The 25,738-nt window shown below is 45.9% G+C and overlaps 1 protein-coding gene across 7 annotated transcripts in view; it reads right to left on the bottom strand.

The window, feature by feature from the left end:
• CEP250 (centrosomal protein 250) overlaps positions 1 to 20,204 on the bottom strand; it is a 45,789-nt gene extending 25,585 nt beyond the window's left edge. For 2 of the 7 annotated variants that reach the window (XM_081149291.1, XM_081149288.1), the window contains exons 1-17: positions 20,111 to 20,191; positions 13,608 to 13,896; positions 13,102 to 13,158; positions 12,117 to 12,199; positions 11,726 to 11,891; positions 10,848 to 10,954; positions 10,350 to 10,601; positions 8,787 to 8,883; positions 6,979 to 7,080; positions 6,311 to 6,469; positions 5,654 to 5,832; positions 5,160 to 5,342; positions 3,683 to 3,827; positions 2,792 to 2,938; positions 1,472 to 1,702; positions 474 to 667; positions 124 to 251 (exon numbers count right to left, since the gene is read on the bottom strand). In XM_081149291.1, coding sequence (XP_081005417.1) covers positions 124 to 251; positions 474 to 667; positions 1,472 to 1,702; positions 2,792 to 2,938; positions 3,683 to 3,827; positions 5,160 to 5,342; positions 5,654 to 5,832; positions 6,311 to 6,469; positions 6,979 to 7,080; positions 8,787 to 8,883; positions 10,350 to 10,601; positions 10,848 to 10,954; positions 11,726 to 11,891; positions 12,117 to 12,199; positions 13,102 to 13,158; positions 13,608 to 13,793 — 2,416 coding nt within the window. In that variant the 5' untranslated portion in view covers positions 13,794 to 13,896; positions 20,111 to 20,191. Of the gene's footprint in view, positions 1 to 123; positions 252 to 473; positions 668 to 1,471; positions 1,706 to 2,791; positions 2,939 to 3,682; positions 3,828 to 5,159; positions 5,343 to 5,653; positions 5,833 to 6,310; positions 6,470 to 6,978; positions 7,081 to 8,786; positions 8,884 to 10,349; positions 10,602 to 10,847; positions 10,955 to 11,725; positions 11,897 to 12,116; positions 12,200 to 13,101; positions 13,159 to 13,607; positions 13,897 to 20,110 lie in introns of those variants that run through there. The other 5 variants (XM_081149289.1, XM_081149290.1, XM_081149292.1 and 2 more) reach the window with 5 other exon arrangements.
• Positions 20,205 to 25,738: the final 5,534 nt, after the last annotated feature.

Consider the following 25,738-nt stretch of genomic DNA (forward strand, 5'->3'; position numbering starts at 1 on the left):
ATGAGCAACTCCCATCTTAGAGGCACTGGACCTGGCTGGAGAAGACCTCTAATAGCTTCCCCCTGCCTTCCTGGCTTTCAACATCCCCATGGAACAAAGTGCCCATTCCACTTGGGTTCTTACCTTGGATTACTTCCTTGGCTTGAGTGACAGTTTGAATCTGGACCTCCAGCTGCCCCTTGGTGACCTCTATCAGAGAATTTTGTTGTTGGGCCTCAAACAGACTGCCCTCCAGCAGTTCCTTGGCTGAGCTGTCAGGTTCAGGAATCAGAAAAAGTTCTTACCTATCAAGTCCCTTACCCTTCCTTAAGAGAAGTTGGGTTCTAAGTACTGGCTACCTGGAGAAGTTAGGGTGGCAATTACAAATTCCTAAGTCATGTAGAACCCATATAGTTAGGGCAGGGAAATTAGCTTGGCTACCCTTTGCCTTGAAAAGCTCCTTCTGCCCTTGGGTGAACTAGGTCTGGCCCTACCTGAGCCCCAGTAGTTGATCAGAGAGATCCTGCCGGTCACGCTCCACAGCCTGCAGCCGCACCTCTAGAGCTGCTTTCTCTCGTACAAGGGCCTCCTTCTCCTGAACTTCCTGGGCCAGCACTTCTTTCTGTCGCTTTGCCTCCTGATGTAGTTGCTCCAGCTGAGCTGAGGCTGCCTCCTGCTGGTGATGTGCCTGAGGGGAAGAAATTGGTGAGATTCAGAGCAGAGGTAGGATTTCCCCAAGAGCTGCCATCACAGGTTGGGACCATTGGCTCCTCAGAGATTCTGGACCTGCTCTGTGAGGCCTGGGCATTGCCCACTCATACCCAGTGGCATTAATGTATTTCTCTATCAACCCATAGAGCCCCCAGAGAGGAAGCATACTCTCCTTTGAGCAAGACTCTGTGCTAGGGCTGCAAGAGACCTACCTCTAAGGAGCTTTTAGTTTTAAGGAGAAGACACGTGCATGATACCAGGAAGAAAGTGATCAGTGCCCCAAGAAAGGGGTTCTGAGAAGGGGGATTATTACTTATAATTATTAGGGCAAGGAGAAGTGTGGTGGAGAAGAAAGATGACCTTTGAGGTAGGTCATTGGTTCAGAAAAACTTCTGAGCCCCTGCTATGTGTTAGACACTGTACTAAAGCTGAAGGAACACAAATAAGTCATAGCCTTGCCTTCAAGGAGCTTGTGCTTTAATGGTAGAGACATGTAAACAGATAATTATAATATAGTATGAAGATGTGGTGGTTGAAATGTGCACAAGGTCCTAACAGAGCATACAGGAGAGGCATCTAATTCAAACTGGGGGTGTGGAATAGTGGGGAATCACTGAAGGATTCCTATAGGAATTCCTTTTAACAGCTGGAAGGTATATCCCAAACTAGTAACATTGGTCATTTCTAGGAAGTAAGACTATCACTTTCTGAATCATCTCTGTAGTGTTTTACAATGAGTGTATTATACCTTAATGTGACGGTATGTGTTTTGTCTTCTCACCTCACTTAGTTTCTCTTGAAGGTCTTCCTTCTCTTCTTGGATCCCCCTGAGATCTGCCTGCAGCTGAGCCTCCATCTTCTCCGCTTTCTGCAGCTGGGCCTCCAGGTGAGTGTTATTTTCCCACAGGGCTTCCTTGCTCCTCTCCGTCTCTGCAAGGCCCACTTGCAAAGTATTTCTTGCCTGCTCTGCAGCCTCCATTCTGCTGCACACAGACTGGTTCTCCTGTTCTAACTACTGACCAACAAGGGAAGGGCATCAAAGACAAATGGTTACAGTTTAGAGATCAAGTGCTGAGACAGAAATCCAAGTGAGATATGAATCTATTCTCCAAAGATGAACACAGGAGTGCTTATAAGAGAGGGGACTATGCATTCATTTGGTCTATTCCAGGTACTAGATGGATTGATGTCTGAGAGAGAGAGAAAAAAGGCAAAATTCTATTCTCAAAAAATTCAGAATTAGAAAACATCGAAGATATCTGGGGCTCAAGGAAACAGGTAGCAAAAAGACATGTTAAATTCACAACCCATAGAGAAGATTCTTTGAGACTTAGGCTCTTCAGCAAACCCTTTTCTGGTGATTGCTGGTATCTCATGCAAGAGGATTAAAAACCTAGTCTTCCTTAATGAACAAAATAAACTGACGAACAAAATGGGTCCAGAGGCATGGATGCATGGAACAGACTGACAGATCTGAGGGGAGTGCGGGGGGACGACATGGGATGGGATGGGGGTCGGGAAGAGATTAACCAAAGAACATATATGCATGTATGCACAGCCAGTGGACACGGACAATAATGTAGTAAAGGCCTGGGGTGGGGTAGGACTGTATGGAGGGAAACAAAGGGAGGGAAGTGGGGGTTGTCTGTAGTACTGTCAACAATTAGGAAAACACACCCTAGTCTTTCTGTGTTTGTGATGTTTATTATATAAGATCCTATATGTGTTGAGATCTAGAGGTGTCATTTCATTTGTTTGCTAATAAATATAAATTTAAAAAATAAAAACCTAGTCTTCCTTCCTGAGGGCAGGGGCCTCCTTTCTAGCCCTGGTGATTTTACCCTAAAGCCCAAAGGTGGATCTGCTGTAGGTGCAGGAGGGGCATAGTTTAATGGCTAACAGCCCAGTCCTTACAGTCTGCTCTCCTCTGCACCATAAATGCTCCTTCTGCTCATTTCAGAACTACAGTTGGGAGCTGATCTGTCTTGGGCTGATCCATTTAAGGACTCTTCCTTATCATGGATATCAGCTGCTTCTGTCACTGGCTTACCCTCAGTCAGGGCCCAGCCCTACCCCGTGTATCAGAAACATCTTTGCTCACCTGGAGAAGCTGCTGGTTCAGCCCAACTTTATCTAAGGCCAACGCCTCATTTAAGGCACTGAGCTTGGCAGCTGCAGCCCGAAGATCAGCTACCTCAGCCTTCAGGCTATTCTGAGAACTCGACAGCTCCACAATGGACTGTTCAGCCTAAATACAAAGAGAGTCAAAGGGTTTCCTACTTCCAGTTCTCCTGCACCAGCTCATATCCCCAACGCCTGCTGCTTTCCTTGCACAGAGATTAGTTAACACTCCATTCCTTCCCTTACATTCTGACCAAGTTTTCCCTTCATTCATTTCTTCATTCATTAAGTTGTAAGAGGAGCTTACAGTAAAGAGGCACAGACAGTGGGATGTGTAAACAACTACAACTGGAACACCACCGTAGACAATGTAAGCCAAATGCTCTGGGAATGCAAAGAAAACATTGATTCAGTTTGGGAGAATCAAATATGTTTGGTAGAAGAGTTGACAAGTTGGGTACTGCTGAGATGAGGAACAGTTTGTGGTTAAAGGGAGAGGAAAGAAGCAGTAACACATGCGAAGTATTAGTCATGAAAGAACACGGTGAAACGGAGATTGCAATTAGTGCTAGAAACAGTTTGGGGCAGATAGAAAAGGGCTTTGAATGCAGCATCAAGGAGCCAGGAAGCCACTAAATGGTTTTAGAAAAGAGACTGAAAGCCAATTTATACTTCAGAAAACCATTCTAATTCCAATACAAAGAGTATACTGGGAGGGAAAGAACCCAAAGCAAAGACTAGTAATTGAGGCAAGAAATATAAAGGGTCATGGCTCGCAGGGTGAAGAACGAGGCAGACTGCATAACCTTTTCCTAGGAACACAACTTTCTACTCGGCTCTCCCCCCAGAATGGAGAGGGAGGCCTACGTACCCTAGCCAGCGCAGCGGTCACTTCTGTTTGCTCTTGCTTCAGCAACTCCCCTTCCAGGCGACTTGACTCCAGGGCTTCCCGAAGAGTGATCAGTTCACTGAGTGATTCTGACTGTTTGGCTTCCAGGCACGCCAGCATCTCCTGACTAAGGTGGGAAGGAGAGGGGGCTAGAGGAAGTCTTAAGGAGTGGCCACTCGCCGAAAGGTAACAGGAATATAATTACCTGTGCTATGCAAAGAAACTGAAGGTCTCTAATAAGTGATGAGATCTCCGAGACATATAAAATGAAAACAGCAAGATGCAGAACAGTGTATGAAGTGTACGCAAGAAACTGGGGAAAATAAGAATTATGCACAATTTCCATATAGCAAACCAAGAAATTAATTTAAATGATCACCTAGAGAAGGGAAATGGGACGAATGAAGCAGAGGGGAGTAGACTTTCTCTGTGCATATCTTTTAAATAGTTTTGATTTTTGAATCATATAAATATTGATAAAAGTATTATTGATTCAAATAAATTAAAGAACGTGATTATTTTTGTGGACTGTTAGTTCTTCTCCAGGAAGCATCATTCCTCATACAAATCATGATCCTTACAGTAATCCTTCAAGATTCCACTCTTGGTTCCTACTAGGTGCAAGGAGGTAGGGCACCGGGGAGGAGGGGTCACACCAAAGGTGGAGAAGACACTGTCCCTGCCACCCGTTGCTCAGAACCTACCATATGCCAGGCTCTTTGCTGACATTTTGCAAAACACTTCTCTAATCTTCCCAATGACCCTTCAAAGTAAATACTACTGTCCCCATCTTACAAATAAAGTTACCTGTCCAAGTGGCAGAGCCATAATTTAAACCAAGCTTTGGCCCAGCTTAAAAGACCTTGTCTTGCTTTTTACAGATTAGCTGGGTGCTTTACTCTGGAACTCTCTTTCTTGACCAGCTCATTTCTCATTACTTCCTAGGGTAAGTCCTTCCCTTCCCTTTAGTCACGCCATGAACCTTCTGCCTTCTTTTTTTGCTAATCTGTTCCTTTAACCCTTCTCTCACTCTCTACAAATCAAAACATGGCAAGGCCCAGCTCAAAGGCTACCCTTTCCTCCATGAAGTTTCAATAATTAACTGTTACTCCTATGCTCCTGGCTTGAAACTCTTATTTAGCTCATACTTCATCTGGCCTCATGCCACAGTTAGTTCTTTGTCTTCACCATCACATTGCAAACTGCTTGAGATTAGGGCCTGTGTTTTCCTTATTTCTGTATCCCCCACAGTGCCTCATCCCTTACAGGTGCTGGGCAAAGCCTGGATGAAACTTCTGTAGTCATCTTTCTGCAAAGGAAAGAGCAGTAAGCTAATCTGAACCCACTGCACGCCAGGCTTCAATTCACTCTACTTTCTAAGAGAGGGGAGTGGGTGGAGGAGGGTGTGGAATTGAAGGGAAGATCAAGTCCCAGTGAGGAGGGGACTGGTCACACTCACAGGCGCTGCCTCTCTCGGACAGCTAGGTGCAGCTCCTCCTGCTGCTCCTCCTTCTCGCCCTGAGCAGAGTCCCCCTGCAGCTGCAGTTCCATGTTTGTCCTTCGCAGGCGCCATGCCTCCTGCTCCAGCACCTCCAGCTGCTGCTGCAGCTCTTCCCTGGTCTTCTGCAGGAGTTCTCGCTCCCTGGAAGAAGGAGGCCAGAGATGAGCAGAGACCTTGGAACCTAGAGTCCTTCCTGGAAGCAGACATCATAGAATCAAAGGACAGAGACATCTGTTTCCTTTACATATCTCATCTTCCCTTTTGAGCAGATACTTTCTATCATCACAAGAACCCAAAACTGAGTGAGTAGGAACAAGCAGAGCACAAAGCAAGGCAGCCCTGAGCTTAAGGGAGAGCAGGGCCAGCCAACCAGAAACGTGATGGGAGAGGGTAAATGGCCAGGTGAGGACTAAGCCCAGAGAGGAAGGGTGAATGAGCAGTCCCCAGCTCACTTGCTAAGTGAGTCCACTTCTCCCTGGAGGTCCACAGTCTGCCCTGCCAGAGTGTCTCGCTCCCCAGTGAGCTGCTGTAACCGCTGTCTCAAGGCCTCACCTTCTTCCTCCCACTGATCATGCTGCTGCTGCAAGAAGCTCACAGCTTCCTGACAGCCTGAAAGCTGCTGCCTTAGGTCCTGTGCAGGGAGAGTAACAGAAGTGGGATGGTGAACAAGAGGGAAGGGAAAGGAGGGTGTCAGAAGTCTGATCGTAGGGCTGGGCAAGAGGCTTGGGGGCTGCTGCAACACGAGTAAGCTAAGAAGAGATGTGACCAGTCAAAAAGACAAAGGATGAGAGATTACTGGGCTTCTGTGGCTCCTAGTCTCAGAGTTCATGCACAGTGTGTGTGGGGGCTTAGAATTGGGGAACACTCACCTGTACTCTCCCAGGACTTCGATCGCCAATCTTTGCATTCACTGGCACAGAGAGTGTGCCTGTTACCCACAAGCATAACTGGACAGACACAGAGATTCTAATGGGCACTCTGGGGTGTTGACAAAACACCTCATGAGTAGTCAACAGAGTGAAAGGGGCAGTCCAGGCTAGGAGGGCAACTGGGGCACAAGTCACTTTAGATACCCACACCTATGGCTGAGGAGGAATCTGGGGTCTCACCTGCACAGCATGCCGTCTCCGAGTCAGCACTGAACGCACCAGAGTAAGAGCCTTATCTGGGTTCTGGGAATCAAACTGGGAGAAGTCACCACAGTCCAGCTCCAAGGTGCTCTCATGACCAGAGCCTTGGGACATACTGTCCCCTTCTTCCACCATGACCTGAAATCCAACACAGCAGGGTCACCACCCTCGTGAGCAAGGCCTAGAGTCCACACAGGGGACCAACACCACAGCCTGGACAAACAAGATGGTTTCCTTCTCGGGTCGTCTCCCTGGGGAGTGGAAAGAGGGTATCTAAGAGGAAAATAGGTTGGTTCCTTCAACTCTTCACCTTCCGTCGCCCAAACCTAGGACTAGCAACAAGACTAGAGCACTCTCTGAGGTAACAAATGAAGAAATGAAGGAAGAGGAGGCTCTTGAGGTAATGTAAGCCAGAGTCCTGCCACTGGCCTGAGAACTACCACTGGGCATAAGAGAGGGCCTGTTCCAGCAGACAGCAAGAACACAGGAACGCTCTTAGGTTCCAGCCTTCAAATATGCTCAGAGAAATCATCCCCACAAGATCCTAAGTCCAAACACCTCAGAGAGTGGAAATGCAGGCATGACTGAGAAGCCTGGGGAGGAGTGAGGCATAACCTGCTTACCATGAGCAGGAGGCCTACCAGTACCTGGGTTATATCCTTGATCACCTGCTGTAAAGACAGCTTCTCGTCTTGGGCATTCCTACTAAGAGATGTCTCATGTTCCATTAATTCTGCATGATTTGTCTCCTGAATGGGGAACAAAATAGAGCCTAAGAGCCACACTCTCAGAAAAGAATTTCTCATTCCAGGCCCCAAATCAACTAGTCTCATTCTGTATATTCTGTCAACCCCACTTGTCCCCTGACCACACATGAATGCTAACATTGTCCCAGGACTCTGAAGATGATAGGATGTGGTGATCAAGAGCTCAGATTAGTGATAAGAGCTCCAAAGTAGACTGCCTAGATTAGAGTTCTTGTTCTCTCACTTACTGGCTTGGTAACTTTAGGTAACTGCTCCTTTGAACTTCCTTCTCTTTCTTATGCAAATAATTAGCAGCATCTACTTCACAGGTTTTGAGGCTTAAATAGAAAAACTGCATGTAAACTACTGGCACAAAGCAAATGCTCAATAAATGTGAGCTGCCACTGGAGGACGGCTACTGTCTCTAAGCAGCAAAATGGTGCTTGAGACAAAAGGTTCAACCAGAGAAACCCCTAGCCTCAGAGCTAGCAATGAACTTGAAGACTCAAGATTTCTTCTCTTCCTTCCTATCACACTGTTAGTGAAGGTCCAGGGACATAGACTTGCAGTGGTGTTTTGTTGAACCAACATTTGCAAAATTGAGAGATTTTATGAACGGAGATCTGAATTTCTGGCTTCTCAAAAATTTAACAAATGGGCCACACCAGCCCTCATTACTACATGGCAATAATTTACTTAAGTTGGGCCGCAAACACCTCTTTCAGATGAGACATGTATTCTTCAGGGTCCTGCAGTCCCTGCTACTCCTCATTGTTTCCTTAACACGGAGATCAAGTGTCCCCTCCACTAAAAACTAAATATGGCAGCACTGGAAAAACCAGAATTCTTACTGCTGACCGACTTCCTTCACTTTACCTTACCTGGGCCTGTGGACATTTGAATCTGCAAATTCCTGACAAACAGGAACCAAAAAGGCAAAAACATGTCCAGCTCCCAGCTGACCCCAGCTAGGATGAGAAGATTAGGGGTATACATGTGGATAAGCATTCAAGATCTACCTAAAATCAGAGATCTAAAAATTCTTAGAGATGAAAGGAAATGTGGGACCAAGCCAGAGGTTCTAACGCCCAACCTGAGAGAATCCCTTTGGTAACAGCCCCAGCAGATGTTAAGCCAGTGACACAAACCTCACTCATTCCCAAGACAGATCATTCAACTACTGAACAGTGCTGGCTGTGAGCCAAGCCCTACCACCCTGTAACTTCTAGCCATTGACATTACTTGTGCCCATCTGGAAAACATTAAACAAGTCAACTCTTTCCCCAGTGTCAGTCCTTCAGATACGTGAAGGCAGCCATCACGGCTTCCCCAAGCCCTTTATTCTCTGGGCTAACCTTGCCACACTCCTCAGTTGTTTCCCTTATGACTAGGTTTTGAATCTCTCCACACATTCCATTCCTAGTTTGCCAGTGTGCCCTTAGTGTGTGTCCCACTGTCTCTGATAAGGCCACACTGTGTGTATATACCATTGTTGTCTCCCAAGGAATACAGTAGGGATAGTAGACAGTTAATATTTCTCGAATGAATAAATGAATGAGTTAATTTTCAAGTTCAGCCAAAATTTACTTTCTAGCTTTAGGGGATTTCATCAAGGAAGATTTAACTGGTACCCTGCACTACCTGTCCATGAAGGACAAGGAATCTACAGGTCCACTCCCACCTCCTTTCCAGAACAAAGGATCATGTACCAGGATCTCCACTGTCTCTCTCAGAGCCTTCAGCATATTTTCATAATCTTCATTTTGCTTCTGGGACTGGGTCAGAAGAGCAGAGAGCTCAGTCACCCTGAAGAGAAGAGCACAGCATTGTCACCTGGGCAGCCCACTGAGAGGACAAAGCTACTATGCAGCACACCCCATCCCCAACACAGACACTCCCACTGCAGCCCCCACAGGGTCCCGGGTGCCCGCAGCCCCTGCACTCCCTGAATACCACACGATGCTATAGTTTTGAACTGGGGGGAAGCCAAAAGCCACTCAGACACATGCAGGGATTTACCACATCTCAAGGCCGGAACACGTGTTTGGGGGCCTGAGAGCTGAAGGTAAGCCCTGGCCCATGCCCTTCCAGGCCCCGCTTGATCTTGAAGTCAAGCACCCTGAAGTCAATGAGAACATCAGAATTGCTACATGGGATAGTCCCACGGTCCCTCCAGCCCAAGGTTCTCACTTTGATAGGGAAAAAGGAGGGGCAACTTGGGAGGATTATGGTCAACCTCTCTGATATAAATCTCAAAGTTCAGGAAGATCACCACACATCTTTATCACTTTAACACTATATCCTGGAGCTCAGTACCTGGTGTTATATGGGAAGCTAAAGAAATATTTCTTGAATTAACATCATCCAGGAGTCTAAATTTTTTTTCAAAGTCTTAATCATTTATTTCATACCAACTCTAAGAGCCTTAATTCACTAAATGGTCATTAATTTAATTATTGCATCATTCAACAAACATTTATTGAGTGTCTGCTATATGGCAGAAGAAGTGCAAAGCACTAGAGACACAAAACTTACTAAGAAACCATCTATGGTGCTTCCCAGGGGTTTCACAACCAAACCAAACAAACTGCAATTTATGGACTACACCAATAGATGGTGATACAACCCTGGCCATGGGGTATAAACTGAACTTTGCCCTGAGATTTAAATGAGCTCTTTGCTTAGATCCCTGTCCTTGTTATCATCATTAAAAATAATAATAATAATAATAAATCTATTTTATTATAATCCAAAAAATAAAAAAGGAAACTAAATAATCAATGAGATACAATGAGCTCAAGGCTATAACAAACAGGCCAAAAGACCACATCGAGGCATAGTAATTTAACAGGCTATTGAGGTCAGAGAAGGCTTCACAGAAGAGGTGACATCTGAACTATGTCCTAAAGGATAAGGTAGAGAGAGAAGGGAAGGAGGCATTCCAGATTAAGGTCAGCATATACAATGGCAGCGAAGCATGGAAACGCTTGGCCCATCTGGGAACAGCAAGTAGTTTGGTTATGACAGAGGACAGAGTCATAGCTAGCTCTGTAAGTCAATGGGCAAGAAACTGAGCTGCAAGCTAGTCTGAGGGTAGAGGGCAGTGACATGACCCAAGCTGTGGCTCTGGGTTTCAAACTAGACTCCCTCTGGCACATCTCTTTCCCCTTTCATGGAAGGAATGCTCTTCACATCTCCTCCACCTATCTCTAACACCCTACGGGAGTCACCTTCCCCTCAGGGACTGCTTTCTGGACCCTAGCCCATCTCACCGATCCTGAAGCTCAGCCTTCTCCAGATCCCCTTGGCTCTTCAGCTGTATTAACTCCTGGCTCCTTTCATGGGCTTCCTTCTCCAGCTCCTGGGTCTTGGCTAGTAGCAGCAGCAGCTGCGTTGGCTCCCCCCGATCTAGTCTCCCAGATCCATCAGATTCCCGAGATTGAATTCCCACAGTCAAGCGCAGACAACAGGTCAATAGGGATCCTGAAAGCCTCACATGTTCAGCCTTGAGCTCCGTCAGGTCTCTGAGTACAAGCAAGGAAAGAACAGGCTCCAATAGGGACCAGGGAAGGGAGCATGGATCAGGCCCAGTGAAACCTAAGGAGAAAGTCTGGGGAAAAACATCTGAATACAGTAACACCAGCCTCCCCCCAACTCTTCCACTCACCCACTCGCCCCCACCTGTCATCTGATCCCCTTCAACAGCAGCCCACTGTCCTAAGTCCAGAATGGTAGAGGCAAACCTCCTCCCTCCTTAGTGCCCCACTAACCTGTCAGTGGCTGACTTCATTTCCAGGAAGTGGCGTCGGAAGGTCACCACGTCCCGCCATAGACTGAGAAGGCGACCATGCTCCCCTTTCAGGTAGCCCTTGAAGAACTGTGTGTCCAGAAACCCAGGTCATACCAAAGGGCAGAGGGCTATCTTTTGCCAACACAGGAGTCTTGGATTCCTCCTGACTACTGAGGTGGAGGGGAGGAGGGACTTATAGGAGATAGCTTATAAAGGGGTGTCCATACTCAAGTTGTGCTGAAGAGCTTAATCAAGTTAGCAGAGGGATTCAAGAGGTCAGAGGGCCTGGGATATACAGCCTGGGTTTATGGCCTCACTCTGAGCCAGATGAGAAAAAGAGAAACATAGCTGCTCAACAAATGGGATCTATTACAAGACTTACAATAAGGATTAAGTGACATAACATGTAAATCACCTAGCATCATTCCTAGCACAGGGTAAAGGCTCAGAAAACATTAGGGATCTGAAAATTCCCCAGGGTCCATATCTGGTCTTTCTTCCTCATTCAATTTCAGTAACTACCTCCTTAGCACCTACATACGCAGATCTCCAGACAAGGGGAGTCAGCAACTTTCAGATCCATCCAAAACCTAAGCTAGTCACTTACACAAGAACAGATTTGCTTTGAATGTCACGTCATCTATCAGCAAAACCTCACTAAGCAGGTAAGGATAGAACTAAGCTGAAGACTCAAGCAGGGCAAAGCTGCCAGCATGAGTGGTAAGGATGGTCACAGACTTTAATGATGACAGCCCAGTCTCCATCCAAGTCCTAAAGTAAACCCCTTCCAACACTGACCACGGTAGTGCCCAGAGTGTGAGCCCTCCTCTCACAGTCCCAGCTCCCTGTCCCTCCTACCTCCTGTTCCATCCGCCACTGGCTCTCCTTCCTCATCAGCTCGTCCCGGGCCCGGCTCCAATCTACCGTCAATTTTTCCACATCTTCCCGAAGTGCTTTATTGGCCACATCAGCTTTTTCCATGTGCAGCCGAAGCTGGGTGTTCACCTCTGCCAGACTCTCACACCTGCACTGGGGAGGGGGAGCAGCAAGAGCAAAATGAAGGTCCGGTCCAGCCACTGGACTTCTTGGAGTAAGATGACAACCCCTGGAATTTTCCATTGCCAGGACTGGAGGGGGAAGGCTGAAAGGCCATGGTCTAATTAATGCTAGCCCTCAGCACAGAGGTTTCCCATCAGCCTTCTCCACCCACTGGCCAAGCACCCAGGCCAGAGAATTTGGGGTCCATCACCTATGTTGCTCCTCCTCCAATCGGATTAGCAGCTGTTCCAGGTTTGGCTCCTCCACACTGTCCCACATCTGAGGGATTGGTCCCTTAGCCAGACAGAGACAAACCTTATTTACTTCCAAAGAGAGCATCACTCACACCAATTCCCTGTGCCCCCTTCCACAGCTTTCTTTTAATTCTTTCTTCCCTTTGTTAGCAATATGCCTTTCTGCTCAACCACTGCATCCTGAAAATAAGTCTACCACAACCCTCGCTCAAAAAGTGAACCCATGACTTCTGAAGGATGGCATTGGTAAAGGACTTTCAACCTAAGAAGAGTAAGATACAACTTTCACTGATGGCCTTGACTTCTACCACACCAATTTTTGGACCTTGGGAAGTTACTCAACTTCTCCAAACCACAGCATCTTCAGCTACAAAATGAAGACAATATCATTCCCCTCAGAAAGTTGCTCTGCAGATTAAGTGACAATTACATGACAATGCCTAGGGAGCCTGACCTACATAGACTAGCACTGAGTAAGTTTTGGTTCTTTCCTTCCTCTGAGGAAACTTTTCTAAGGGGAATGTGAGAAGATGCTGAGAGGGAGCTGGAACAAAGGCAAATGAGTCTCTCAAAGCCAGTTCTACCTAGCCAACACACCACAAACATGGTTTTCAGGTCTGCAAAGGCATACCTCTCTCTACAACAGATAAACACTGACACCTTCTGGAGGAAAAATGTATTTCTTCCCTCTGATTCCATAACCCTTCCAATCTGATTAAGTCTCCTGAAGTTGCATTTTGTCCTTAGAGAGCCAAGGGTTGAAGTCTGACAGGCCAGGAGTAGCTAGGTCCAAGAAGGTATCTGCGTGACAAAACTCTCTGGGGCTGAAGAAAGAGAGGCTTCTATCAAACACGCCTTATCACACCCAGACCCTCTCAGCAAGAAAAGCCTGACAAGCCTGTTCACTGAGGTCTTAGGGGAGCAAGGAACAGCCTTTCTCACCCCAGTGGCTTTCAGCCGCTTCTCCAGCTCTTGGCACCAGTTCCGGTACTGCAATACCTGAAGCAAACAGGGCAGGATGAGAGCAATGGGCAAAGTGGGTACAAACTGCCCAAACCGAAGGCCCCAAGAATCTTGGGCAAACCTGCTGTGAATGGGGGACTGGGTGAGGATATTGAGGTAAGGCCATAACATTTTTATAGTTTCTAAATAATAGTTTCTCTAGAACTCTTGTATTAAAGGCAAGATCATGGGCTTTGGAACGAGAAAACCTGTGGTAGGTCCAAGCTCCAGACTAGAGAAGCAAACCTAGACAACTAATTTAACCCTCATGAATGCCATCTTTAACAGGGAAATAACATACATCTCATGGCATAATTGTAAGCATTAAAGGAGAGGCTGGGACATACCCACCACATGGTTCTGCCTCCTGCAACCCTTACCCCACCTTAGCACCCAGCTCTAGGAGGTCTTCTCTTTTCCCTTCTATGAAAGGGCAGCTGCCTCACCTTGGCCTGCAGCTTCCTCACAAGGACTGCTTGCCTCTGCTGGGCCTCCTGGGAGCTCTTCAGCTTCCGCCAGGAGGCTGCCTGGTTTTCTGCCATCTGCTGCTGTAGCGCCAGCACCTGCTCCTCCAGCACCAGCTGCAGTGACTGGGGCTTCATACTGTTCAACCCAGGGCCTCCTGTCTCCATGGAGGCAGCAGACAGTAAGCCCAAAGGCCCCTATGCAGCCAGAGGCTGTTGGCTCTCAGCAGGGTCTCTAATCATTGCAGTGCCACTTGGACCTCCTCTCGAGCTGGGGACCAAAGCACAAAGCGGAGTTGAAAGGACTGTCTGCAAGACTCAAATTTATTCAGCAAATACTCATTAAGTCTGACAAAACTGGGCTGGACAAAGTATGTACCTGTACTATAAGTTCCCTCAGAGCCTTTAAAATACTAAGATGGACCCCAATCTCTAAGGGAGGCCTTTGATGAGCATCGTTTCCTAAATTTATTTGACCATGAAACAAGTTACAGGACTAGTGTTTCCTGGCATGTCTTTTGGAACTCTGTACTAGACCAAGAGCTCCTGGCTTACCATTGCATCCCTAGTGCCTGACACAGTGCCTAATAAACATCTGTTGAATGGATCACTGAAGGTGCTATTAGTCTATCAGGGGAGAAAGATACAATTACAATACAGCAAGTTCTCACTTAATGCCATTCGTAGGTTCTATGATTAAGTAAAATGACGTATAATAAAACCAATTTTACCATAGGCTAATTGATATAAAGAATTAAGTTCCTACAGCATCACATCAACATTATAACCAAACAACGCTGAACAAAACGATGCTTTTTGAGAACCTGTGTAATGTAGTATGTGCAATAATAATAGTGAAACCGCAGGATAGTACGGGAACACCAAGGAAAGGCATTAACCAACCTGGGGACTGTGAACTGTGTGGATCATCTTCATCACATTTAATACTTGCTAAGTGCTTCTAAGGTCAGTCACCTCATAGGTTCTTTACAAGCACTATGCCATTTTGTCATCATAAGAATCTTAAAATGTTCCAATGCCTTCCCATCACACTTCTGTATAGGTATGATTATAATTCTATATATGGATGAGGAAACTGGGGCTTAGAAAAATTAAGCAATTTGTCTTAGTTCACACAGTTGGCATTTGGTTGATTAGGGATTTGAACACAAACAGTCTGACTCTCTGACAAAGAAATGGAGTGGCAGGCATTTCAGGTAGGAGATCCAACAGAGTGGGAAGAAGGAACCAGCTTCAGCAGGATGGTAAAACCCTCCTCACCCACCACGAGCTGGGCCAAAACAGGGCAATGGGCTACCTGCAGGCAGAGGAGGCCACCCTACCCAGTGAGCTTTAGATATACCCTGGGGAGGGGGAGGCATGGTGGTCAAGAAGAGTTCCAGGTGCCAGTCCAAGCTCTGCCTCTAGTGGGCTCTGTGACCTTGAGCATTCCTCTTCCCCTTCACTCTTTGTCCAAAAATGAGGGTACCCAGCTACATGACCTCTGTGTTTCTTAGGCCTCTAAACACATCCAATAACCTCCTGCGTCCAGGCTCAAATGTCACTTCCTATCATGTACTCCCAGATGCAGAGATATATACATATACACATATATACATACATACACATATAGTAGTATATCAAATATATATTATTTAATAAAAATATTTGTATATATGTAGAGAAAATATAATGTCTATATTACATTTTTTCACTACTTGTCTATCTCCTCTACTAATCTGTGAGTGCCTCAAAGGCAAGAGCTCTCATTTTAGTCATTAGTAGGTCATCAACAAATGCATGTGGGCCTTACTCCTGACAGATCTAAACCCTTGGCCAGAGGTTACAGATGTGGCCCGATGGCTCTTTTCAACCACTGTGTGGCCCATACAAAGAATTTTTAAGAATTCAAATTAGGTGCCAACATTTACCACTGGGAAAATGCATATAACAATTCATATTTCTGGAAAATCAGAATAGCTAGTGACCCTTGCTTGATCCACAGTCCCACGAGGCGTAGCTACCTGCAGCTGAACAGTGTCTGTCCCCTTTAGATAGAATATATGCTCTCCAGTTCACCAGTCTCCACCCCCTACCCCAGCCTATTCTCTTCCTCACACTGATAGATTTCAGTCGTCATTTATCATTGCGCTTGTGCTGGTGTTTTTCTTACAACAGAGGAAAACTCAGTTTACTAATTTACATTACCTCCTGGGCAACTGCAGAGCTTGTGCTAGACAGTAAGGAAAGTGCATCTAGTAGGAACAGGTGAGTGGCACCAACACCCCAGGCTGCCTCTTCCTAGCCTGTAAACTGGGTTAAGACAGCCTTCCTGAAACGCCATTCATCTTCTTTGTCTGCCCTTCCTTTCCTCCACGGCAGTGTCATCCAACTCACCATGGCTCTGTAAAATGCTAGCTCAATCTCTCTGCTGGTTGGAGGCACAAACCTGCTGGGACACAGCTCTTACTGCCAACACCACCAACAAGAGTAGCTCCAAGAGGAGCCTTTTCTCTCCTAATACTGACGGTTCGCTAAGCTTTTGCACACAGTGAGAGTCTCAGAGGCTCCAAAGCCTCCCTTACCTTCTTTTGAATCCTCCCCCCTCCCAAATATTAGGTTGAACCTAATGAAATTGCCAATACTTGCCCATTTTTTAAAGCTGTACGGATGCTACTTTCATGCAGTTCAACCTAATGTGTGTTTAAGAAGCCACGCCACAGCTCCTAGAATTCTCATATTAGATACTCTTTCAGGATAAGACTGGCATGTAAACATTATTCGAGAAGGTGATAGTGATACTTCAGTAAAGAAACGGGATTATTTAATTATTTCACCTTAGCAGATGATTAAATGTTTTTAGAGCTATTTAAAAATTTAGTCCAGCCCTCTAATTTGACAATAAGGAGCCTGAGGCCAACAGAGATGAACTTCATTTTGTTCACATTTTATTTATATGCCCCCTTTACCTGAGAAAATGACTGAAATTGCAGCAAATGTACCCTCCTAATGTAAGATGTCACTAACAGGGAAAACTGGGAACTCTCTGTACTATTAAAATTTTCTGTAAATCTAAAATTGTTCTAAAAAGTTAAGTTTATTTTAAAAATGATTTGAAGTGTTCTATGATTAAAACAACAACAAAATCCCCATTAAACTGAAATTCCCAAAAAAGATAAGAATAAAAAGAGGGAGGGGGCAGAGAAAATTTACATCAGAAATCTTTCTGAAATTGGGATTTAGTTCTGAGCTTCAAGACGCAGTTCAGCACCCTTTTATTAGCACACTGTCAGATCAGCCAGAAAATAAACTAGCACAGTTCCAAAAGAAGGTAGGTTTCAATGCCCCTCAGAAAAGGAAAAGGTCAGAAGTTGGCAAATGGTGACAGACTGGATTGCATTCAAATGGGGAATGGATGTCACTGTGCTTTGTAAACTGTAAACCACTGAATAGACATTATCATTACTGTAGGAAAAGGAAAAAGAATCACTTCTTTTATACATTAATTTATCCCATAAATACTCATGAATTCCAGCTCAGTATCAGGCAGTCTGTCCACCAGTGGTACAGAAATGAACAAGACCAACTTCCTACTTTTGCTGGGAACCAGACTGGGAAGGACAGTAACCTCTGAACCCTGAACCTAGGGGTGGACAGCAAAAGAAGAGTGACATAAATTATGTATTTAGTCTTCCCTCACTCAAAATACTCAAAAAGGAGTATTTAGATAAAGCTTAAAATAGAAGCAACACCACCTGAACTTGGAGTAGAGGTGTAAATGCTGTAAGGATTAAGATGTGGACTACTATTATTAAATAGAATCTGTTGCTTAAAACAAAAAAGGAAAAACACTTGAGGGCATAAGTGTTTTATTTTCTGAGCAAAGAAACTACATATATTTGTTTGCAGAGACAATTTGTTTCTTACTGCAGAAAAAAATTAAGATGCAGCTAGCTCCTTATAGCAATCTCATACATGGGGCCTCTTTCTCTCTCTGATCTCCTCCCACCTCTGGCCTCTCCCTTCAGTCTCTTTTGCTGGCTCTCCTCATCTCCCCACCATCTAAAAGTTGGAGGCCCAGGAGCTCAGCCTTCAGACCTGTCCTCCATTAACCTTCATTTCCTAGGTAATCTCATCCAGACTCAGGGCTTAATTTTCTCCCCCTTAAGAGTGAGCTTGAATAAAGTTAATGAAGTAGAAATGACTTCCAGAACAAGATCATAAAAGGCGCTACAGCTCCACCCCCTACCGCTGTACCCCCATCCCCCCATGTCCTAAGGATACTCAGGCAGCCCTATGAAGAGGCTCAGTGGCAAGAAACCACATTGGGAGCAGAGCAGCCATCAGCTTGACTGCAATCTCCCGGGAGATCCTAAGCCAGAAACATCCAGCTAAGCTACTACTGAATTTCCAACCCACAACCATATGAGACAATAAATGATTGTTGTTTCAAGCTACTAAATTTTGGGGTAATCACTTGCACAAAAAAGTAGGTAATTAATACATCTGGATTACTGCAAAAGTTACCTAGCTGGTAGCGATGCTTCCAACCTTGTTCCCAGTATTTTTTTTTTTCTCTCAAAAGAGTAGTCAAGGTGATCCTTTTAAAACAGTGACGGATTATGCCACTCAGAACCCTCCAATACTACTCAGAGTAAAACTCATGATCATTATAATAGCCAACAGGGTCCTAATTATTTGATCCCAGTCTCTAATTGTTTTAATTCCCATTCTTACTCCCCCCTTTGCTCATGACCCTCCAGCCACTCAGCCCTCCTTGCTGCAGGTGCTTGGAACATACTAAGCCACACACTCATCTCAGGGTCTCTTCCTCCAGATATCTTTATGATTCATTCCCTTACCACCTTCAGGTCTCTGTTCAAATGTCACCTTCTCATTAAGTTGTTCCCTAACCACCCAAAGTAAAATACGACCATCCTTCCCCCACCTTTCACACAAATTTCTATTTACCTTACCATGACTTATCTGTACCTTCCTGATTATTATGTGTAATATACATGTCAGAATATAAATTTCCCAAATACAAGAACATTGTTTTGTTGATTGCTGTATCCCCAGTTCCTAAAACAATGCCTGAATGAACATAAGGACATTAGGTAACATGATCCATGTAACCAATGGTCTTGCAAAATGCTCACAGTTCTACAACGTTCTAAGGTAAAAAACAAGTCATATAGTTTGTATAGCACTTTACTCTCTCACGATGATTATCTGCAGTCTTCATGAAAAACAAACCACCTCTGAGATAAGATTATTGCCCCTATTTTACAGACAACAAAACTGAGGTTCAAAAAATGGAAGGGATATAACTGGTGAGTGTCAAAGATTAAACCCCAATCTGCCACCAAACACTATGCCCTCTCCATTACTCAAGCCGCCTCCTAAATCATGGCCTATGGAGTCTCAGCTCTGAGAGGGACACTTCTTACGGGGTGTGTGCTGAATGAAGCCTGCAGACCTCTGGCGGACAAGGAGCAAAGACAGACGGAGTGACTGAAGGAAGGTCGGCAAGTTGTAGCTCTGGTTTTGCCATGAACTCCCTTCCCTGCACGCTCAGGAACATCACTTCTCCTTGCTAAGCCTTCTCAGTGAAATGCGATCAGAGTCCTGGCCTCCGTACCTGCAGGGGCTAATGCGACCAACTCAACAGAAATTTATCAAACGCACAGGTCCCCTGGCGAAATTATCGCACGCTCCTGGGAGGAAAAGCCTTCATTCTCCCTGCTCTGCTCACTTAGCAGCTGTGGAGCTCTAGGCAGGCTGATCTGTGACTCCACGCCTCACAGAATGTGAAGCTATGGAATCCACCCTGTGGAACTGCTGAGATTAAAGGGGCCTTTCCATGTTAGGCCTCAGGCAGCACCTGACGCTCTGCGGCTCTTCAGTAAGTCTTGGTTATTGCTGTCATCATCATGTGCTAGACCCTGGGAGACAGGGATGGACAAGGCAAAGCAGACGCCCCACAGGCGCACGGGGGTAAAGGGAGCGACTCGGCGCTGAGCGCAAAACCCCACAGCGACCGGAGCTGCGCCCGCGGACAGGTCGCGAGGTTTCCGGGGAAGGGGCGACTGAGGTGGGCCGCGAGAATCGGGAGCTCCAGAGCGGGGGGGCGGGCCGGGCTTTCGGCAGAGCACGTGCAAAGCCCCGAGGGCAGGGGGAGCCACAAAATGCTGGGAGCCGGGGGCGCGGAGGGCCGGCCGGAGGGCGCAGCGCCGTGTCGGACGACCCTGAGTTCGTCCGCTGTAGGGACCAGGGGTCGGGAAGATCCCTTTCTGCGCGCGTCCTGGGGCCCAGCGTGGCGCCGGCAGCCGGACGCGGAGGCCAGGGGCCGAGAGCCCCGGGGAGGGTCCCAACCCCTCGGTGGGCCTCGGGGTCCTCCCAGGGAACCGGGCGCCTTAGCCCGGCGGTCTCCGGACCTCGGGCCGTTAGCCGGGACACCTCCCACCTGCCCCTGAGGCCCCCACCTCACCACGCTCGGTCCCGCGGATCTCCGGCCGCTTCCTCCGCGCGGGAGCGGCCGAAGCCGCTGCTTAGGCCTGGCGGGGGCCCACCACCCGGCGAGGGCCAGGCCCCGCCCCCCAAACTCCCGCCCTACGGAGGGTCCCGCCCCTGTGGCTGGTGCGCCCGCCATCTTGGGCCCGGGCCGCTGTGTCCCGGAGTGGCCCAGAATGCGAGGGGCATTGTATTAGGGACGGTAAGATTTTCCTAGCCAGAAACGGGGACGGCCAGGGTTGCTGGGTTCGAGCGAGGGGAGTTTTGGTCGCAGAAGAAAAGCTGTCCTCAGTCGTTCCCTCTTGGCTTCGCGGTTACACACTGCGCATGTGTGTGGCCCCCGGGCGCGGGCGCGCTGCTCCACCCGCAGCCCCAGGGGCGGCGCCGGAGGCCGGCGGGAACCGAACCCGCCCCCAGGTCGCTGCGGCAGCTGCCGGGCCGCCAGGCTTAGGGTTTTCTCGCCCTTGGGCGCGCAGCGCTAGCTAAGCTGCCTCAGGCAACACCGCGCTCACAGCTACTTACTGTCGTTTGATCGCACAGCACTGTTTTCGCCTAGTCTTTGCACAGGATGTTCTTTTTTTTCTTTTTCGTGAATGTCTTACATCCGCCCCGAGAACTGCGGTTCGTCTAATTTTCTGCGTAAACCTGAATTCCCGTAGAGGATTCTTTCTTCTCTCCATGACCCTGGCGTTATTACCGTAGCGTTTTGCGCATAAATTATCAATGCACTTTCTTAAGAGTTGTGAATTCCATTTACCTTCCACCCAGAGGTTCTAAGGTTTTAGTTGGGATTTAGAAAAAACAACCCCCCTCCAAAAAACACACCTGGGGAACTTATTAAAACGCAGATGATCAGATTCCACCCCCTAGAGAGTTAGTAAACAAGGGGTGGCGCCCAGGAATTTGGATTCGGCAAGTTACCCTCGTGCGCAACGGGAGCACATTTTGAGAAGCCCTGGGTGAGATGATGAGTCTCCAGCGCCCAGCGTGAGACTTGCGACAGAACAGGTGCTCAGTAAAGGCTGAGCGAGTGAATGGATGGGTGAATGGAGAGCAGGAGTAAAACAGGCAATTCGTAGCCAAAGGGAAACGGTTATCTTTTCTCCTTAAGAACAAAAAAAATTTTTAATAGTTATTTTGAGAAAAAGATAAAGGGAGGAAGGGAGGATACTGGTTCTGAAAGGCAAGCAATTTAGAGAGGGACGGAGAAAAAGATGCCAAGAATCCATCCCAGGGACATACTCATGCAACAGGTTCTGTGTAATGTTCACTACAACAATATATGGAATGGAGAGACATGAGAACAACCTGAATGTTATACATACCAACTTCTTTTCTGCCTCAGGGCCTTTGCACATACTTTGCCCTCTACTTAGATCATTTTCCCCCCAGCTCTTGGCTTAGCTGATACCTAGCCCCACTTCAGGTCTCATCTTTTTTTTTTTTTTTTTTTGTTATACATCTTTATTGATTTCAGAGAGAGGAAAGGAGGGAGAGAGAGAGATAGAAACATCAATGATGAGAGTCATTCATTGGCTGCAGCCGGCCACCCAGGCATGTGCCCTGACCGGGAATCGAACCCCGATCTCCTGGATCCTAGGTGAACACTCAACCACTGAGCCACGCCTGGCTGGACCCAGGTCTCATCTTAAATGATACTTCCTCAGCTAGGTCTTCCGCCATTGTGCTATCTAAAATAATACCTGATCCTTTGGATCTTTTTCTATCACAGTGCTTTGTTTCTTTCACAGTATTTTCCACTTTTTATTTATTTGTTTGCCTATTATCTTTCTTCCCCTCTAAAATTTAAGCTTCATGAGGATAGGAGACTATGTCTGACTTATTCCTAGCATTTAGCACAGAGCCTGACATATGGTACTAATAAATAAGCATCCACTGAATGAATGAATCAAGTCAGCCTCGGTGTTACAAAAGTTAATGACATAAAAATCCATCAGCAGCCCGGCTGGCATGGCCAGGTTGTGGGCTCGATTCTCCGGGGGAGGGGGGGGGGAGGTGCAGGAGGCAGCCGATCAAGGACTCTCTCATCATTGAGGTATCTCTCTCTTTCTCTCTCTGAAATCAATAAAGAGACATGTATATATTTTTAAATCCATCAGCAAACTACACAATACATTTTAAGACCATGAGGAGTAAACAGAGGTTTGGGTCTACCAAGACATGTCAATAAAGGGTACATGGGGTAGAAAGGGATTAAAACCAAACAGCAATCTTTTATCTTTGTAAAGGGGGATTCATTCATTCTCTTATTCATTTATTCTTTTGCCCATCAAACATTTATTGTGTACTAATATTAAATAATAATACAATGTATTAACAGCAACTTAGAAATTGTATTAAACATAATAAAGTAGTACAACTGGGTTTTTTGTCTGAGCCAGAACAGAAAATGAAGTTAGCTGATGTTTGAAAGTGGGTAAAATTCCCTTCAAATGTTCTCTAGGTTCTGAGAGTACATCAGCTTTCGAATGTCCCACAGAGTGCCAGGAACATTTGGGACAGACAGACAGATGTTCATACACATCACTTGAATTGCTTAGGTTCCAAGAGACCTGTGGGAAAAGACTTAATCCTGACACAGTTGGAGCCTGGCCATGTTCAAACCCGTCTGATGAACCAGAATGAGGAGAAGGCCTCAAAGGAGGCTGGATTGGACGGAGGGACAATGGGTCAGTTGAAAGCAACCCTGGTCCCCTCCAGGTGAAGTGAGCTTCTTCCTTTTTGTCCTAAAATCCATCTCTGGGCACATACTTTATATCTCTCCCAGGGCTATAATATGGATCCTACACCCCAGCCTAGCTCATTATTTATAGATATTTCCTCTGCCCCATGTCAAGAGGCTGCCTGAACTGACTGATTTTCTTTCTTTTTAAAATGAATGTGTGAAATTTCAAAGTACAGTGCTAAAGTGGCATATATATATTTTTCCAACAGCCTAAAATCTGTTTTAAAGTCCTTAAATCCCTACTTATAGGGTCAAGAGCGTGGAGGACAGAGAATTTATGTGGAGATATTTGTGGCTGTGAGTCCCCACCTTTCTTGGGGAAGATCAAGTGATTGGGGGAAAGGACTTCCACGAGTCTTTGAGGTGCCAAATCTGCCCCCATTGCAGTTGGGGAGCATGGTGACTGGATCTACCTCCTGTCTGGGAAATCTATCAAGAGACAAACATGCCAACTGCTTTGGTGGTAGAACCCAGGAGATTGCTGTTATGTTGAGGTTGGCCTGCTCTTCCAGAATTTGTCAGGGAATGTTTTCTGTAGGCCAGATGTGGACTAAGTGAGAGAAAATGAGTCTGCATAGGCTTACCCTGGGTCCTCTTCAATAGGGCCTCCTACTGGGGTAAAGGGACCCCAGAAGTAAGAAGAAAAGTGACCATTGGTAATAGAGATATCTTTACTAAGGGAAAGGAGCCCAGTACAGCCTCTAAAATCACCCCGTGATGCTTTGATGATGCACAGGAACAGTTATAAACATTTTCCAGATCCAGAAAGCACAAAGCTAGCTACAATGCTAGTTCAAAGAAGACTTTTCCCACTCCTTTCCCCACATTCCTCTCCATGTCAACACCCTGAGTAACTGAAGTGAGCTGAGGATGACAGAGGGGGAAAATTAAGGGGAAAACCCCCAACTATTACCCTCTTTCACTGCAAGCTAACAGTCTGAAACAGCAAGGGCACCAAAGGATACAGTCTCTTGTAGTAGACTGTGAACAACTTGCTGCTGTCCATCTGAGTCCATTCATTTATCATGAAACAGATATTGATTGAATATGTACCATGTGCCAAATCCTGAGTTAGATACTTGGAGAGAAGCAAAGAACAATACCCCATGGGCCCTGCCTAGAGCCTCAGTTCACAGACTCACATGGGAGGCAGGCAAGTAAACAAGTATTACACACACACACACACACACACTATGGTAAATTCTAGAGAGAGGGAGTGGCTGATGGTGAAGGATAAATCTGCTGAGCAGACAAAGTCAGGAAGGACATGTCAAGAGTGTGCAGGTATGTGGTGTGCTAGAGCATGGGATGTTAGGGGAATGCCAGGAATTTCCTCTGGGTACTCTTCCTTTTAAAAAGTAATTTTTTATTTTTCAGTTACAGTTGACATACAATATTAGTTTCAGGTGTACAACCCAGTGATTAGACATTTATATAATTTACGAAGTGATCACCCTGATAAAACTAGTACTCACCTGATACCATACATAGTCATTACAATATTATTGACTATATTCCCTATACTATACTTTACATCTCCATGACTATTCTGTAACTACCAATTTGTATTTCTTAATCCCTTCACCTTTTTCACCCATCCCCCAACTTCCCTCCCATCTGGCAACTGTCAAAATGTTCTCTGTATCTATGAGTCTGTTTCTATTCTGCTTGTTCGTTTATTTTTTAGATTCCACATATAAGTGAAATCATATGGCACTTGTCTTTCTCTGTCTGATGTATTTCACTCAGTACAATACCCTCTAGAACCATCCATGTTGTTGCAGATGGCAAGATTTCATTCTTTTTTATGGCTGAGTCATACTCCATTGTATAAAAGTACTGCTTCTTTATCCATTTATCTATTGATGGATTTAGATTGCTGCCATATCTTGGCTACTGTAGATAATACTGCAGTAAACATATGGATGCATATGTCTTTTTAAATAAAGTGTTTGTGTTTATTCAGATGAATATCCAGAAGTGGAGTTGCTAGTCCTTCTTTGTCTCTTGTTATAGCCTTTGTTTTAAAGTGTATTTTGTCTGGTATAAGTATTGCTACCCCAGCTTTTTTTGGTTTTGTTTTCATTTTAATGAAATATCTTTTTCCATCCCTTTACTTTCAGTCTGTGTGTTTCTTTCTATCTGAAGTGAGTCTCTTGTAGACAACATATGTAAGGGTCTGTTTTCTTATCCATTCAGCCACCCTGTGTCTTTTGATGTAGCATTTAATCCACTTACATTGAAAGTAATTGTTGAAAGATATGTACTTATTGCTATTTTGTTATTCATATTTTTATCTTTTTTCTTCTTCTTAAAGACCCTTTAACATTTCTTATAATACTGGTCTGGTGGTGATGAACTCCTGTACCTTTTTATTGTCTGGAAAGTTCTTTATCTGTCCTTCTGTTCTAAATGATAGCTTTGCTGGGTAGAGTAATCTTGGTTGCAGGTCCTTGCTTTTCATCACTTTGACTATTTTGTGTCAATCCCTTCTGGCCTGCAAATTTTCTGTTGAGAAATCAGCTGACAGTCTTATGGGAGCTCCCATGAGGTAACGGTCTTTCTCTTGCTTTTTATAAGATTCTCTCTTTGTCTTTAACCTTTGGCATTTAAAAAAAAAAAAAATCTTTATTGATTTCAGAGAGAGGAAAGGAGAGGGGGAGAGAGAGAGAGAAACATCAATGATGAGAGAGTCATTGATCGGCTGCCTCCTGCACGACCCCAACTGGGGATTGAGCCCGCAACCTGGGCATGTGCCCTGACCAGGAATTGAACCCCAATCACCTGGATCCTAGGTTGATGCTCAACCGCTGAACCATGTCTTGGTGTGGGCCTCTTTGGGTTCCTCTTGTTT

Source organism: Miniopterus schreibersii (genome assembly GCF_964146895.1).
Source record: "Miniopterus schreibersii genome assembly, chromosome: 10".
Classification (NCBI taxonomy): domain Eukaryota; kingdom Metazoa; phylum Chordata; class Mammalia; order Chiroptera; family Miniopteridae; genus Miniopterus; species Miniopterus schreibersii.